Source organism: Acanthochromis polyacanthus, chromosome 12 (genome assembly GCF_021347895.1).
Source record: "Acanthochromis polyacanthus isolate Apoly-LR-REF ecotype Palm Island chromosome 12, KAUST_Apoly_ChrSc, whole genome shotgun sequence".
Taxonomy (NCBI): Eukaryota; Metazoa; Chordata; class Actinopteri; family Pomacentridae; genus Acanthochromis; species Acanthochromis polyacanthus.
Genome location: NC_067124.1, coordinates 11,337,598 through 11,355,133, shown reverse-complemented (window position 1 = coordinate 11,355,133; position 17,536 = coordinate 11,337,598). Strand labels below are relative to the sequence as shown.

At 41.5% G+C, this 17,536-nt stretch overlaps 1 protein-coding gene across 2 annotated transcripts in view; it reads left to right on the top strand.

The window, feature by feature from the left end:
* The window catches only part of LOC110962995 (nuclear factor of activated T-cells, cytoplasmic 1-like), a 68,848-nt gene that overhangs the window by 19,188 nt on the left and 32,124 nt on the right, over nt 1-17,536 (top strand). For both annotated transcript variants that reach the window (XM_022211153.2, XM_051957258.1), the window contains exons 5-8: nt 837-1,009; nt 2,069-2,209; nt 13,468-13,523; nt 16,222-16,354. In XM_022211153.2, coding sequence (XP_022066845.2) covers nt 837-1,009; nt 2,069-2,209; nt 13,468-13,523; nt 16,222-16,354 — 503 coding nt within the window. The remainder of the gene's footprint in view (nt 1-836; nt 1,010-2,068; nt 2,210-13,467; nt 13,524-16,221; nt 16,355-17,536) is intronic.

Sequence of the window (17,536 nt, the reverse complement as noted above, 5' to 3'; positions counted from 1 at the left end):
ATAATCCACGAATAGGTCGTTTTCGAGGAAATGCACCTCGCGATGCGCGTCCAATATTCCCTGTATTTCTCATCATATTTTTATTTACAAATAAAATATTAGCGATTTTTTTTGTACTGAAAATGGCTGGAATTGACTGTACCTTATAGGGCTACAGAAACTTTACCCCTATTCCTCCCAAATTGTGAAATGAAGTAAAGACGGACAGTTTAGTAAATGGTGTATTGCTACATGTGGTAATGATTAACTGTGGATTAAGCCCAAAATGCATCAAGGGAACGGTGTGAAAGGACAAAGCAGGCTTGATAGCAGAATGACTCTGCGCACTGCGGACCTCGTGTGATACTCTAAGCCATGCCGTGCTCCGTCCAGAGGGTTTCTCCAAGAAACGGCTAATTCTTGGACCACTGTGACCATTGAAAACTGTGATGTAAAGTCATTAATGTCCAATTTTGCCTTCAATGACATGCTGGATTAATAATGACATGGTCATGCTCCAGTGAACCTCCAGTGCATGATCTGTAACACCAATGAGGACTTCACTGCCGGTCTGAATGCAGTGCAGCTCTGCTCAATGTCTCTGTGTAAACAACCAAGAGTAAAGAAATCTAAAGAAATATGGTCCCAGTTCAACCCTAATCCATACTTTCTGTGTAAAACATCCTATAGAAAGTACCCTTTGTGATTCCTGGGTGTGTCATAAAAGAGAAAACACAAACTAATGCTTTTTTAAAGCGGCTGCTCCATAATAATGAACAGGTCAACTTCACCTTTCTATTGTCTTAGTTATGTGTCATGATGTGCTAAATTTTGCCTTTTCCTGCCTCTTTTTCTAGAATTGATTGTGCAGGAATCCTGAAGCTGCGTAATTCTGACATTGAGCTTCGGAAAGGAGAAACGGACATTGGACGTAAAAACACTCGTGTAAGGTTGGTGTTTCGTGTGCACATCAACCAATCCAATGGCCGGACAGTGTCCCTGCAGACAGCTTCCAACCCCATTGAATGCTGTAAGTCTTGGACCCACACACACACACATACACAGAGAGAGAGAGAGAGAGAGCGAGAGAGAGAGAGAGAAATATGAATCTAGCATGCCTTTCCTCTTGGCTTTACACTTAGGCAAAAGGTGGCATCTATTGTTGTAATCCAATAAACTGAGCTACTATTTTATTACCTGCTGGAGCAAATTCAGTACCTCTGCACCCAGTGAGCTTTATATGATCAAAGGTATTTGCCAAGGCAATAGATGCATTATACGCTATGCCAAACACACATGCTATCTATCTCAAATTCACATTTTATGAGTAAATGCACAAGTTATTGTGGTAAGCCTACCCCATTAGCACAGGTTCCACAAAGTTCGTTTACCAGCCCCAGGTTTGGCACAGATGAATGAGCACATTGAAAGAAACCTCTGTTTCTTTGTCATTCATTTGTATAAAGAAGTGTGATGTTTTTTGCACCCATGGAAGCCAATTAAAATTGGTGAGACAGAACTGGCATTATAGTTTGTGGTCCAAAATAACTGTAGCTTATTAGTAGATGTTAATCTGAGGTGGGTTATCTGTAATGGTTCATTATTATAGAAGATTAGTTGGTGAGAGTTGAAGTAGTTCAGTGCTATTAAATACAATATTTAGATTTAAATTGCACAGTGTTAATTAACCTATAGTGTTTGTCTCTGGTTCTTAATCTAGTCACCAAATTCCAGAGGTCAAAGGTAACTAGCTAGCATCATTTCATAGAAAGCAGAGGCAGGTGGTTGGCCATAGGCTGCTCGAGGGAAAGTAATGAACAAGGATCCGACCATAAAAATGTTGTTTTCATCAGTTGTTCTCCTTTTTCGATGTCATTTAAAGAGCAGTTGCTGACTGAAAACCTCTTTGCTATGGGTCATGAAATCATCATCATAAAGTTGATAAGCCTGTTTCCCTAACCAAGAACTCATGTTGGCTCACTGGCTGTGAGCTGGGCTTGTGTTGTTTTTTTTGTTTGTTTTTTTAATAGATGGAGATCATTCAGTGAGTTTCTGTGGCATTGAAATGTGCATTTCTGTCCTTTAACAGCCCAGCGCTCAGCTCAGGAGCTTCCCTTGGTGGAGAAGCAGAGTGTGGACAGTTTCTCTGCCACTGGGGGCAAAATGATGCTTCTCAGTGGTCTCAACTTCCTCCCTGAGTCCAAAGTGGTGTTTGTGGAGAAGGCTCAGGGTAAGCTTCAATCCACAACCATGTTTTCTGCCTTTCAATTTCCCTCCCCAATATCTCTTTCAAATGTCTTTCTCCCTTTATTCCTCTGTTGCGTTTCCTCTGTCTCTCCTCCCGTCAAAATAGAGCAGGACTTGCCAGCGAGCCACATGTGGTGTGCATTAAGCCACTATATTTTTAACCAAAGCGTATTTACATTTGTTGAAGTTTCCATTGCCTGCTCAGTGGTGCTCGCCACAAGTTAAGGAATGAATCACAACCAGGGCATGTGCAACGTCTCTTTCTCTCACTTTCCCTCTCTCCCTCTCTGTCCCTCCCTCCCTGACTCCCCTGCTTTTGACAGTTAACCCGTTCATTCACTTACTTTTTCTAAAACTGTCCTCAGTCCAATCGAGCAGACATTCTTCCTGGCTGCATGGTTAAAAGGCTGTTTCCTTTTCTTTTCTTTTTTGTCCAGATTTTTAGCCATGTGTTTCCTAGTTGCGTAGGTGGAAGCAACGTTTAGAAAACTCCACCGATGAACTTTGCAGATTGAATGATGATTGTGATCATTTCCTTGATTGCATCCAGTAAATCAAAGCAAAGGTGGAGCACAGTGGTACTTCTGTTAAAGCTTGACCTAACTGCTGCTGCTGATGAGCAACAACTATGGAAAGACGAGGGAGGAATATCACAAGTGTTACTCATCACTAATGACAGTATCCGCCAATTTATCAGTCATAGTTTTCAAAGTTCCCTGTGTTAGTGGTCAGACCTCCTCATATATTTAAAAAAACTTACCACCATTTTGACCTTCAAGACAAAGATCACCTATATGTTACACCAAAAAATTCACCAAAATAACACCATTTGTTAGAGTAAGAAACTGTAAAAACAGATAGAAACATTTATTTTTTTATACTTGATGTGGTTCAAATGGAAAAATTACCCACATCCAAGCTTAAAATCGTGATATTTCAACGAAAAACCATTTATCTACATGTGACATTTTTATAAATTGCTTAAAAAAACCAAGCTGTTTATACACAACATTCTGTTAAAGAAAAAAAGATGCTGTGTTCCTTGGTGCAACAGAGAAATTATGAGTATGACTTGGTGGGGACCAAGACTTTTGTGACAAAAATTCTGAACTTGGTTGAACTGCAGGCTGTGTGTACACAGAGCAGGTGGTAGACTAGTATAGAAAGAAATTAAAAATGTAGATCATAAAACATTTATGTATGTAGATGTTTTCCAGTATCAGTAGTACCTGTGGGTTCTTGGAAAAATGATGTACAGATTGATTCTAGTTTTTTTAGAATTTTGTAAAAATGAATAGTAGAAGAAATTCAGTTTCAATTCTTTGTTGTGGCAAATGTCTGCACATCTGTGTCATATTGCACAAAACACATCTTTGAGTTTGAGTTCTCTCTTATTCTAGCCATGTTTGTGTTTCCATGGAGTTGCAGAACTTTATATTGTAGTGAAAAGTGATCCCATAGTGAGTAGAAATGTGACAGAAGCAAAAAACCACCAGGAATTTAGAGGGTTCAGATGGTAATCTCTAAAAAAAATAAAGAGACGAAACATACTCCTAATTGCACAATCTGAGTTTCCTGGTCTTAGTCTAACTTGTGCATGCTGATCAGGGTCATACAGAGACCTTTGGAGGGTCAGATGCTCAAAGTTAAAAGGGGGCACATGGAGCACCAGTTTGAAACACCATACAGAAACATACCTTTCAATGTAAATGGCTGAATTGTAGCAACCCATATTAATGAAGAATGTAACATGGAAGCAGTGACATAATGGACTACTGATCAGAAGGTCAGTGGTTCAAACCTCGATGTGGCCACCATTGGGCCCTTGAGCAATGCTGACAAAATGTTGAAGTTGAATTTAGATCACCATTAAACACTGGACTGTTTAATTGTGGCTATTCTTCCTTGAGTCCTTGCTTTTAAATTTCATACCTTTTCAAGACATATGCTGTCTAGCCACGGATTTGCTCCATGGTGCGGAGTCATAATCTGTCCTTTATTATCTGTAGTGCTAATAATAAAGTAAAAAAATAATTAAATGATACAGAAATCATGTATTTAAATGTATTTGTGCTTGTATTCAGTTTGACTATCCACTTGGCACAAGACAGCAAAAGTATAAAAGTTATAGACTTTAAATTTATGCATGTTATATTAAATTTGTCTCTATATGCAAATGTTATAAACAAGTACTGATATCTTTAAATGAGAGGTTGAGAAAATCACAATTTAAATTCTTCTAATTATTATTGTCATTGTATTTATACTGCAATAGTCCAAAATTAAGTGAAAATGCATGTACATAGTTTTAGTGAAATAAGTAGCCTATGCCTCATTGCCTCTAGAAACACAGGAAACACACTGCAGCTCACTGACAGTAAGATACATCTCTCTGATGCACTTAGCCCATGACAAAAGAAACATACAGAAACAAAAAGAAGCCTGGCATATTTGTCCTCTCAGCATGCTGTGTGTGGTTAACTAGCGACTATAACTTATGAGAGGTGTGTGTAGAGTCAGACACACACACACAGGATGCTTATTTCACTTTGTCTGTCATCTTGCAAAAATACACCATACACAAACGAATAAAGCTGGAAAACCTCCTCATCAGTTGTTGAAGTCCTCCCTCTGGTCTCTGGTTTCTAGACTAGCAGCGCGAGCACTGAGCTATAGGGCTTCTGGACACCTCAGAGCAGGGAGGGATGTCTACGTGGATCATGTGACGACCGAGGGTAGATCTGAATTATTATTTTTTTTATTTTGTTTAATTTATTTATTATTTTGGGCCTCAGGGCTGCACAGTAGAGTAGTGGTTAGCACTTTCGCCTTGCAGCAAGAAGATCCCCGGTTCGAATCCCGGCCTGGGCCTGGGATCTTTCTGCATGGAGTTTGCATGTTCTCCCTGTGCATGCGTGGGTTTTCTCCGGGCACTCTGGCTTCCTCCCACGGTCCAAAAATATGCTGAGGTTAATTGATTACTCCAAATTGTCCATAGGTGTGAATGTGAGAGTGATTGTTTGTGTGTATATGTAGCCCTGCGACAGACTGGCGATCTGTCCAGGGTGTCCCCTGCCTTCGTCGGAGTCAGCTGGGATAGGCTCCAGCACCCCCCGCAACCCCAGTGAGGATAAAGCGGTGTATAGAGAATGGATGGATGGATTTTGGGCCTCAAATGCTTTTACACACACACACACACACACACACACACACACACACACTTACAAATAAAAAAACGAAATTAAATAAAATTACATAAAATTTAAAAAGCAACTTCGACAAAAGTGCACTTTGGGCATCAAGGGGCAAAAGGGCAGGTGCGTCAGTCCCCTCAGCACCCCCAGTGGAAAAGAAACTAGGACATCTATGTGTTCAGATTGCTATGCTTGAATGCATCACATGTCCTTTGAGGATCAACAGCTAATTCTTAATTCATGTTCAACAAAAGGTTAGAAAACTCTTGCAAAATGTACTCTGAATCTTTTGAAAATGCTTGAATTGTTCCTCACAAAGTTCACTCAAAACTGAATTTGTTCTTCTTTTCTACATTGATCATTTGTCTACCTCCCTTTTCCTTGTTATATCGGTCTCCTATTGAGCACCTCAGGGGTTAAGGAGGCAGCAACAATGGGGCAAGGGGAGGTGGATGAACTTGGTATTATGAGGTCTCCTTCCTCCTGGCTTTCTTTACTCATGGAGGGGGATCCCCTGGAGAGGAAAGCCCACAGATAAACAACTCCTTTACCCCTCCACCTCCTGCTATTTGAGACCTGTGACCCCTTCTAGCTTCCATTTCCCTTCTTTTGCCTACGCGCCCCACCTCGGTGCTCCACTTCCTCCTTTTTCTCTATTTTCACTCTTCGTTTTTCTTACCTCTATCCTCGATACCCGCTAAAGACATTAGTCTGTGTGGAGCGCTACACTAGCGGGATCCCCACACTCGTGCCTGCCGTTGACATTTCAGTGGTTTGTTTTCCGTCTCTGTGGTGTCGAGAAGGAGACTGAGAGAGAGATCGAAAGAATGATTGTCTGCCTACTACTTAGTATGCTTTTATGTAAACTTTAATGACCCACCACTTCCAGGGTCTCCTAAGTCAAAAAGTCCATTACAGACAGACCAACACTTTATAAACATACACATACACACAGGAACGCGCACACACACACACACACACACACACACACACACACACACACACACACACACACACACACACACACACACACACACACACACACACACACACACACACATCAGTCACTAATGACAACTATGTATGTGCAAGTATGAGTCTGGAAAAGTACTTATGTCCAAAATATACTGCAAAATATTGTCTTTTGGCATTTTAATCAGAGAATCCTGCTGTTTCATGAAGTCTCTCAGACTTAAGATTGCTCTGATTGTTGATTTAGAAGGACCGAACTGGGATGAGGAAAAAAGAAACCAATAAAATCCTAATTATATTACAGATTTATTCTATAACTGTATTTTCCTCTGGAAAAGTTCATGACTAAATGCACTCATGAAATACCGAGCAATGCGCCATAATAATTACTACTTGCAGACATGTGCTTGCACACGCAGTAGGACACACATGTGCACGTACAGCCAAGCTCTTTGTAACAGCACAACACCAATCACTGCTTTCGCCGCAGTGGTGACAGCCATTATGGTTACTGCCATCGAAGGTCAGGATGGCTGCTTACTTTCCAAAATTGACTCCAATAAACACCTTCCAGAAAATTCCGCAAATCCTGAGGAGCAGCAGACGGTTTTTGAGAGTCCCAGTCCAACTTGTGTGAATAATTATATGCAGTTAAAATCATCCAAGTTGAGTCAGGGGAAGATCACACACAGCACAAAAGCCATTAGTGCAAATGAGACAGCTATAAATCATAAATACATGTGTTTCGCCAACTGTTTCCATTTGTTACTCTTTTGTTGCATGGTGTTGCTGCTTTTAGCACAAGCATATGAAGGTTTTTGCACATGTCAAGTACTTGCTGAACTCTTAAATAATGAATACCATTAGTATTTGCAAGATTGTCCCAATAAAACCTCTTAGTTAAGGGGAGACAACAGGGAAAGCTAAAAACACTTATCCTTTGAACATAAATTTAGTTACTTGTAATTTTAAGGACTGGCATTATCTTAAAAATAAGAAAGTGATCACTTTGAACATCAAGCAACCTTGATTGAGAGATTATTTAAAATGGCATGGGGAACATATTTTAAAGCTCAGAAAACCATAAAGCAACATATGTCAAACATTCATAAATCTAACAGCACATGGAATTTGTACAACGGACTGTCTGTTGTGAAGTCCACTTTTGCTTAATATTAGTATAGGTTAGTTTAATTATACAATAGTTTTAGCTGAAATATAACGTAGTGTTGGTGCAAATGAGGGACAGTCATGGTAGTTTGAGGAAGCCGAGATATTTTGGTGCTGTCGCCTTTTGGGAACGTTAACAAATGACAGACCTATATGTCTTGTTTTAACCTGTTGTGATGTTAAATCATAGTTTCACTCTGTTTGTCTAATTTAATCTCCCTCCTCTTTCCTTTATGTTGTTTTGATTGTCTGTCTGTTCCCCCCTGAGATGTCCTCAGTGTCAAATGAGCTTGTCACCGTTGCCACGTTGCACAAAAACCTTAATACACCTTGAAAAATAATTACTTCTACTTTTTAAATGCCACGTCCATCCCCACTGCTCCACTCCACTCCATCCACAGGATGTGGGTGATGCAAACGCTGCGTATCCACTGCATGTGCATGTGTGTGTTTGTTGTTGTGTACATGTGTACCCACTGCAGCTGCTAGCCTGCAGGACTGTTTGCATTGTTCAGTAGGAAGTGTTTTCAGTGACTCATTCACTAAGGATTCCCTGTAGAGGGACCAAACAGAAAAGACGAGGCCTTCAAGACTGTAGGCAGAAAGAAGAGGAAGAGGAGAAGCAGAAAAAACACAGCAAGGCTTCCTTAGAAACCCTGCTTGTGACCTCGTGCATAGAAATGATCATACAAGCTGACCTGATGTTTACTCTCAGTTACTGAATAAATGACAAGTGTAGGTTTTATTTCTTCCTGTTCCAAAAAAAGATACATTTATTTATATGACATTTTCAGATAAACTTTCATTTCATAATAGTTTTTCAGTTGATCCTTGACCACACAAGGAAGGAAGTACAAGATAATACACTGTGGATGCATAACTATAGACTCAAAAAAGCACAGAAGTCCTAATTTTTGTCTCTTTTGCAATTTAAGCATTCTTTTTCACTGCATTAATTATTGACAAATATATTTAATAGGTCATTTGTTTTGCCTTTTGCAGAGCCGCAGTGTCAGCATTTAGTAAAATTTACACCTCCTTTCGCATTGTTTGGCACTTGCTTCAGTTTTGTCTGTTATTTTGATTATGTGTTTTGTGTCAGTGTTTTGGTTTGCCCAAACCTCTCTTTTGGCACAGGAGTAGGAAGGCATACCTGGCGCACCTATTGCAGTGTGTGTTCTGGCTTGCCCTACTTTCCATGGATGGAATGAGTGCTAGGGGCAGGGAAAATAGAGAGAGAGAGAGAGAGAGAGACAGACAGACAGACAAACAGAGGGAGAGAGAGAGTGGGAGAGCGAGCTAGGGAAAGCCTCCACTCTGACTCAGAGGGGAGGTAAGGGAATTCCCTGGTGAGCTGGATAGTTTTTACATCTGGTCAGATTGGAGCATTGCCTGGAGCTCAGCAGCACCACATAGCCTGGTCTGGAGCGGGGAGAAGTCTGGTCTTCTCCACCTCTGCTTCAGGCTGGACAGAGAATTCTGAGCCGCAGTATAATCTGTAACATTAGGACAGCACAGTCCACTACAATACCCTCTGGCTATTATTCTTCTCGTGTTAAAACTCCTGAGCAATAGGCTGAAATGTTTAGATTTTCATACCTTCGTAGTTCAAGAAACCCATACCTCGCAGACTGCGATCTGAACTCTGAGAGTTCATTCAGACAGTGTTTATACTTTACTGAACGCCTTCACCTTGAGCAAATCTAAACACCAGACAAACTGGTCGATGTATTGTACTTCTAGCGATATGTCTAGACTGTCCTTTGGCTTTGGGCTAGGATAACCTTCATAATCTTGACTCATAGTTTTGGCAGGATAAGGTCAACCTCCACCCCTGCTTCAGGCTAGAGATTTGAGAAATTATGGTCTAATTAGGGTAGTATAGTGCACTATTTCAAAACCAATCATTATTTATAACTCCCGTAGGAGCTTAACCTCTCACCCTCCTTTGCCACCCAACATAAAATGAAAGCAGTACACTTCTAAGGCCATACCTATTAGAAATGGATGGATCAATACCCAAGAAAAGCAAATTAAAACATACAGTAGTGGAGAGAGAGACGTCACTATCCCCTTTAATGAGATTCATACAGCTGACATAGCCTTTATTGAGTGTATTTTCCCTTTGTAGATCAGTAACACTGGACAGTTTCACCTGCTATTTGTTTAAGAAAGCTTGCTGCTACTTGGGGCATCAGAGGAATCATTTGATCACAATGGGGAGATTTCTAGATTGTCCTGTGGTCTCCACCCTTTCTTCAGGCTTGTCTGAATGTGTCATAGCCAGATAAGCTGTTCAAATCAGTGAGTGGCAATTGTTCTTTGTGGGGGAGGTCTGCAAGAATGTCCCCTCTTTATGATAAAGATAGTCATCAAACCTTAAAGAAATGCGGCTCAATACGCGGGTCTTTGTTTCTCTTATCTATGCAAACTGTTACACAGACCCCCTGCTCAAAAACCAAAGAAACCACCTATCTGCATTTCTCTTCACCATACAGTCAGTTTGAGGTTTTATCTGCACAGGTCTGAGAGTCACAAGATTTGATGTCTTCCCTGTGAGCGCTTTGCACTCAACAATTATTACCCAAATATACATCCGAATGGTCCTCAGCCATCACTCTGACTCTTCAGATCGTTCTCAGGAAAAATGCCACACATCTGGACTCTTGATAAAAGGATGAAATTCCAGTCTACTGACCGCTGTCCGTCTCAGCGTGCACCCGACACTCAGGTCAAGTCAACTTACACTTTCATTGTTATACACCAAGAATAACTCACTTCCTCACCGTAAACCATCATAAATCTACTGTCAAGGCATAATTTATATGTAAGCCTCTCGATCCAAAGCAGACTTCCATTTCTCCAGTTTCACCAGTTCTCAGATTGGCAGCAGCCAGGTGTTTCAGAGGGGAAAGCAACGGCAACGCTGGGATCAGTTATCGGGGAATCCCTTTGGCCTTTTGACTTTTTCTTCTCATTGGACAACAAAATGACTGCTGTAAAAAATGTGTGTAAAATTACTGCAGTGTTTTCATTCAGCATATCAGGAGGGTTATAAAATGGAAAATAAACTTGACATATGTAAACAGGAAAGAGAGGAAAAATACTCCCTGAAATCTTCTCTGGAAAAGAGACATAGCTGCAAAATATGTCTGGATTGTTTCACAAGACGACCTCTGCAATTAAGGACGTGAATCATATTTTCCATTCTGAAAAATCCTGACGTGAACTCTCTTTGGTCAGTGGAAGCTGTCGTTCTCTACACAACACTTCACCTCTGGCTGTCAGAATTAAAGAAAAAAAGAAAAAAGTCTCTTAATTTATTTTGAAATCTAATACGTAACTAGTCAGCAGTCTGGAGCTCTGTATTTGGAAAGTGGTAGATATAAAACCCACAGAATATTATTGGCTTATAAGTGATAGTTACCATGTGAAATGGTTGTTTAACATGATGAGACCAGGTGAAGCACATTCTGTCTACATCTTGAGCATTAACCAAAACTCTGTCAGTAATAAAATAACAAATAAGGAGATTTGTTCGCATGAAATTTACTATAACAGCAACACTGTTGCCAGGTTTTCACCAGGTACACAACATTATGTGTTGTCAAGAACTGAAGATGAGATGACTCGCAGAGGCCTCACCCTGCATGCGGTCTAATTGTCTGATGAATAAGAGTGTTATCCTGGTTGTCTGGTTTTAGTCTTTGTGGATCTCATTTGCACTCATGAGTCATGCAGACTAATAGACAGATTATTGGTGCACCTTTGAGCACAAAGGCTAAAAATAAGAGTGACTATTTGCCCATGTGTTTGCACGTGTTTTCTAATTTTGGCTAAATTGCAACAGGATTATATGAGGACTTCTCCAGACAGGGTTTCTTTATGCCACCTATTGTTTTGTGCTTTCCCCTCTTATAATTCAAGTTGAAGGCCAGAACAAAAAGTGAAGGATACTGTGGTTGCGTGTGTGCATGTGTCTGCATCTGTATGTGTGCATTATGTGTGGGTGGAGGTTGCATGAAGGAGTAGGTGTTGTCGGGAACAGAAGCATTTTGCAGATGTTGCAGGGAAAAAGGAGCAAATGGAAAGTACTGTGGTTATCAGTCGAACAGCACACTTCTGAATCGCAAAAATATGCCACAGGTGGCTTCATCTCAATTCAATAATAGCTTTAGATTTTTGCTCATGGAGCAAAAGCTGAAAAGTTTTGATGAAACAAAATGATTTGGAGGTAGAAAAGGTGAGACAGAAGATCAGGGGGAAAGGTAGAAACAGAGGAATAAAAGTTTGAAAAACATGTTTACCAGTGGAGGTTGGGGTTGACGTCGTAGTCTAAGGTTTCCCTCTTGGAGAGTCTCCCAGAGCAGAGGCGGGTGAGATTCCCTCTTGGTTCCCCTAGACGTAACATGAGGAATGCTCATCTCTGTCTGTCTCTGTCTCTCTCTCTTTCTCTGACCTTCTCCCGGTCTGTGCTCGCTCTAATTGCCCTTCCATACTCTTTACAACTTCACAGCATTGCATGTGCATCTCAATCACCTGCCACATGCACAGAGTCATTGCCCCGTGGTGGATCTCGAGGCGTATCCTGGCTACTATTCCCCAGTCATCCACTCCATCTCCATCAGCGAGGCCCATTTCTCCATATGCAACTCTTATTTCCTCCAGTTCAAATAGAAAAGCTCTTATCTGATGTCTCTGCATCTGTTTTTCTCTTTCCCACTTTTAATATGGCCATTTTGGAAAGGTATACCAACTGATGTTCACTGTCTGAATAATAAAGCTGACCACCCGCCCCCACTTCCACATCTCACCAGTAATATGTCAACCGTGACTGGAATCCTTTATTCTTTCACTCACCGCATGATGTGAAAAACATAACGCTTTGCAAAAAAAATAAGGGTTTTACAACTCCCAGAACTGCAGGTTTTACGTTACTGGCTATTTGGAAAATGATTCTGATTATCTTATCTTGTAGCTCCCTGATTCTAAAGTGAATTGTAGCTTTTCCGTTGCTGCTTCCATCCAGTATCATATAGTAGCCGTGCCACAATGCCCATGCTGTTTCCTCACATTCTGTGCCACTGACACAAAGGCTGTTCTGTGTCACTTCTATTTCTGACAGCCTTAATGAGTCATCGGTTCTGAAAAAAAGATAGCGCTGTGGTGGGTGCTGATTGCCCTAGCAGAGCCCAGAGCGTCTGTTCTCAAAAAGGTGTGGCATGAAATCACAGAGAAAACGCAAAGAATGCGAGCTGAGCTTCTGCAGGCTCCCACCAGCTGCAGTAGCTCACGGGCGTTTTATTGCATGGCAGCAAAGGGAAACCTCCTTACCACAACAAGATGGAGATGAAAAGAAAGAAATGAAGAAATGAAAGCTGCTGCTTTCTTTGTAGCATTTCACAGAGCAGAGCTTTGGACAGAAAGAAGGGACAATAGTAGTATAAGAGAAAACAGAAAAAGAAATCTAATCAAGGATTCAGTGAGTGGACAGAAATAGTGCGAAACTCAATGGAGACAGACATTAAATGAAGTATTAAGCAGAGGCAAACTTGTTGGTGTCAATTTTGCAAAGCCTAAAAAAAATCTTCCCTGTATTATTTTGTCGGAGTCCAAAACCTGACAGTTTTCAAAGACTTAGAGAAGCAACAGATTTTCACATTTGACAAGTCAAAACCAGCAAATTTGTTTTTGTCATCTTGTTAAGCAATTGAAATTACAGATTATTTAACCTATTATTATTTAACAATGCTAAAAAAATAACATCTAATCCACCCCCAAAGCTTACGTGTCTCTTTTGCTTATATGAGTAACATCCTCACATTACAGCCACCTGCGTTTGTCATATCTGTGAGATTATACAGTTCATAATGTATGATACTGAATATTGTGTTTTCATTAATAGATGGGCATCATCTGTGGGAGACAGAAGCCCAAGTTGACAAGGACTCCGTCAAATCTGTAAGTTCGCCTCACCAGCGTGATTTATTTGAAACGCTCCTGCCGTCTTCTGTCTCACCTTCCCTTGAGATTTTCTCCTTTCCTCCCTCTGTCTCCTTCTCATCTGTCCCCTGCAATGATGTAACCTTTGCTAAGGCATTACAAATTGCGACTTAGACAATGATGACTAGCCAATGCAATCCCGAACGGAATTTTCACAAAATCTCCTCATGAAAGTAAACACAGTCAGGCTCACATATTGTTTTTGCATTTATTGCACAAAAATACACATACGGAGTACAGAATGGAAGCACAAGCATAGACACACACACACACACACACACACACACACACACACACACACACACACACACACACACACACACACACACACACACACACACACACACACACACACACACACACACACACACACACCACAGCGGTCTCGTCATAGCCAGACGTTTAGTTCACAGCAAAGTGTTGTGGTGGTGATGAATTGGGCTTAAACACCTCATCTGTGCTGAGATCCTGCAGCCAAGAGTCGCTCACACCCCTGCTTTTTACCTGCTGCTTTTCATGAAGGCCGTAATGAGAAAAATAAACCAGCGAGCTCATTTTACTGATGCTCAGTCACACATTTGGAGTGTGCTAATATAAAACTGAGCGAAAGGGAATCGTCAACCAAGGGAATGAAGCAAATGTTGTTCTACAGAAAGCTGCTCGTGCTCTGGAGTTAATTAAGATTTCGTCCAGATTTGTTGGGTCTGTGGACAGTCAGTTACAGGGTCTGCGAAAGCCAGTTTGCTTGCGCATGATCGCATTTTGTTATGAACTGCTGCTGGCTTTCATCAGTGGTGTCTCACACCGGGTCAAAAATAAACCCCGTGCGTCTAAATGCTGCAACACGAGGATTATTTTTCCTCTTGTTGTTGCTGTTATTATACTCAGGTAAATGACTCGGTTGCATCAGCAGGGTAAATATGGACTCTGATGTCTAATTGCTCTGTAAGGCTGGCTGATGTGCTGTGGCTGGAGTCCCAGATGTTGGAAAATTAGCGGCCGAGCAAGGCTCAGCCGGGGGTAGTACTTTGGGGAGGCAACGCTGATAAACGACAAATATTGCACCGTACTTATTTTGTACATCTGACAAACAAGTAGGGGAGAGACAACGAGAGAGGACCGGCCTTCTACTTTATGTCAGCTGCGACCAGACTGCTTTAAAGTGCTCCAGTCTGCCTGCCTGACTGTGTTTTTATTGCCGTCCAGAGCGTGCTAACTTTTGCTGGTCGGGATGGAGAGAGAGAAAGCCATGTGTATGCACACACTTACTCAGCCACCTGCATGTTTTCTTTGCCATCATCTGGAGGGCAGACTGGTCCCGAGCTCTCCTGCTTTACCTCCCACCCCGTCCCTCCTCCCACCTTCCTCACGGCGCAGTGATTACCAATAAAACCCTGCTTCCTGTCAAAGTTCCCCATTCTGGCTTGTTTAGCCCCACATGAGAGTGACAGCTATCCCAGGAATTAGACACAAAAACTCAGACAAATTTCTCTGTGTTCCCCTGTCAGAAAAAAGCAGTCGAAAGCTCACATCCGTCCAGACTTGCCATAGTCTAATGGGGTGGGGTCGGGAGAGGGGACAGGCAAGCCTCCCTCAGCTGTGCAAACAAATAAGCCTGTTAGCTCTCTTCTCTTGCAGTGCACAGGGAAGTAACTACCCAGATAGCAAAATATGGGTGAATCAATGTTGAATCTATGTTGAGACCTAAAGTAGAAATTATACAGAAAGCGCAAGGTTGATAAAATGTTGAGTCAACGTTTGCTTTTCAACCATAAGTCACACTTTATCAATGTCAACAACAGTATATACTCATTGAGTATGTAGTATTTAGTACGTTAGTATGCGATTTTGTGCAAATATCAAGAAATGGTCCTGCTTGAAACAAAATGAATTGCAATCATGTAAAATAATTGTGATTAGAAGATCATGTAATAATTGTGTCAGGCCTGTCTCCCTCAGATTACCTCCCCTCCCCCAACCACCCCCCTTTGCTGAAATAGAAAAAAGAGAAGGGCAAACATAGATTCAACATTAATTAAACATTGACCTGTCAAACATTTTAATTAAACCAAAATACAATGTAGATTCAATGGTATCTTTTAAACACAAACTCCAGTGTTGACAAAATGTTGTTGAATCAACGTTGATCCAACCATCAATCTTCAACTGTAACCAAAATTCAACCTTCTTAACCCTAATTCAACATTGATTTAACATCTTTTGCTATCTGGGTAAAGCCCAAGGGTTCTCCTCTGAGACAAACATGGGCACTGGACCAACCTCACGGGCACCACTGGTGCATCTATATAGTCCAGACGACCTCATTTAGACCAGTCCGGCCTGTTGGAAACAGTAACTGCAGGCCTGGTGCAAAATAAACATAGCTGTTGATTGAACTTAAACCCCACAGGCTCACAGTCATTATAAGCTCCTGCTTTGTAGCCGAGCTTTCAAATACACACAACTTCATTTTACATTCTAGTGGAGATCCCATAATTTCCAAAGCTGCAAAACATCCCAGGAAACTGGGAAAAGTTCATCATCTAAATTAAAAATGATTTTTCAAATCCAAGTGCCAATTTAGCCGCAAAGTGACTCTTTTTAGTGTTTGTGTCCTAAAGGTGAAATATTGGTTTGCATCTTATTTGTATTTTAGAGTACTCTTGTTGTGGAGATCCCGCCGTACAGGAACCAGAGAATATCCAGCCCAGTGCAGGTTAACTTCTACGTCTGCAACGGCAAGAGGAAGAGGAGCCAATACCAGCGCTTCACCTACCTGCCTCCAAATGGTAATCATCACTCCCACCTCTTTGTTATCACTGACAGAAAAAAGACTCATTTGTTTTACACAACCTGCTCGCTTGTCATTCATCATTTGGAGTATTTCTCTGCTGTCAACTTGCCATGTGAAATTTGGGGCCTTTTTTTTTTTGTGTGTGTGTGTGTGTGTGTGTGTGTGTGTGTGTGTGTGTGTGTGTGTGTGTGTGTGTGTGTGTGCGTGTGTGTGTGTGTGGGGGGGGGGGGGGGGGGGTTGACGTTCTGCCCGGCGACACTTGGCTGTAGCCTTTGAGTGAGAGCAGAAGATGTGAGGTGTGTTTATTCTGTAGCCCAATCGCGTTCCCTCGGCATGAGCTACACCTGCTGAGTGACAGAGCCTCCAAGCACTGTTGATGCAGAGAAGTCAATCTCCCAGCGGCCTGACTTTCACACCCCGCTTCACACAGGGCTTCACCAACGCACCTATGAACTAATCAATACACACACACACACACACACACACACACACACACACACATATATATATGTCCAACAGCCAGTGCTTTCCTCGTTATTCATGTAGCAACCTGAAAACCCCAGGAATACCTCTCTGTGTGTTTTTCATGTGCCCCTGGGCTCACTGTTTATAGATGGCTTTCACATTGGAATTTGAAGAATGTACTGGTGAGAGCTTAGAGAAGAGTTTAGCCTCAAATTTGCATTGCGACTTATCTGATTTTCACAGTAGGCACAGGTGAAACATCAACCTTGGTATCAGTCCCCAGCATCCCGCTAGAATGCTGCTATTTTATCATGTATGTATCCAGAGAAAGGTGACTAAGCATGTTTGCTTTTCTTCCAGCGAGACCACACCTCCCATTTATGGTGCCAAAGTCTTTTTTTCTGCTGGCTGCTCAAAAGCTGTAAAAAAAAAAAAAAAGAGTTTCTTAAGATACTGTTCTGGCAATAGAAGCTCTATAAGATGCTCCAACACTCACAAATTCCCCCCACACTCATTGTCCCAGCAGGTTTAGGGATTCCAACTGGCAACCATGCATTTACAAGACCTGCATGCTCCCTCTTGTGATAACCAGCGAAATCCATTAGATCAAAACAATGGTATCTTGTTTTCATTGATCAGCGCCTAATGGGTCTAATGTTTTCTGGGATAGCGAGCGTTGTGTTTTAAGTCTACAGCTGTTAATAAGATGTGA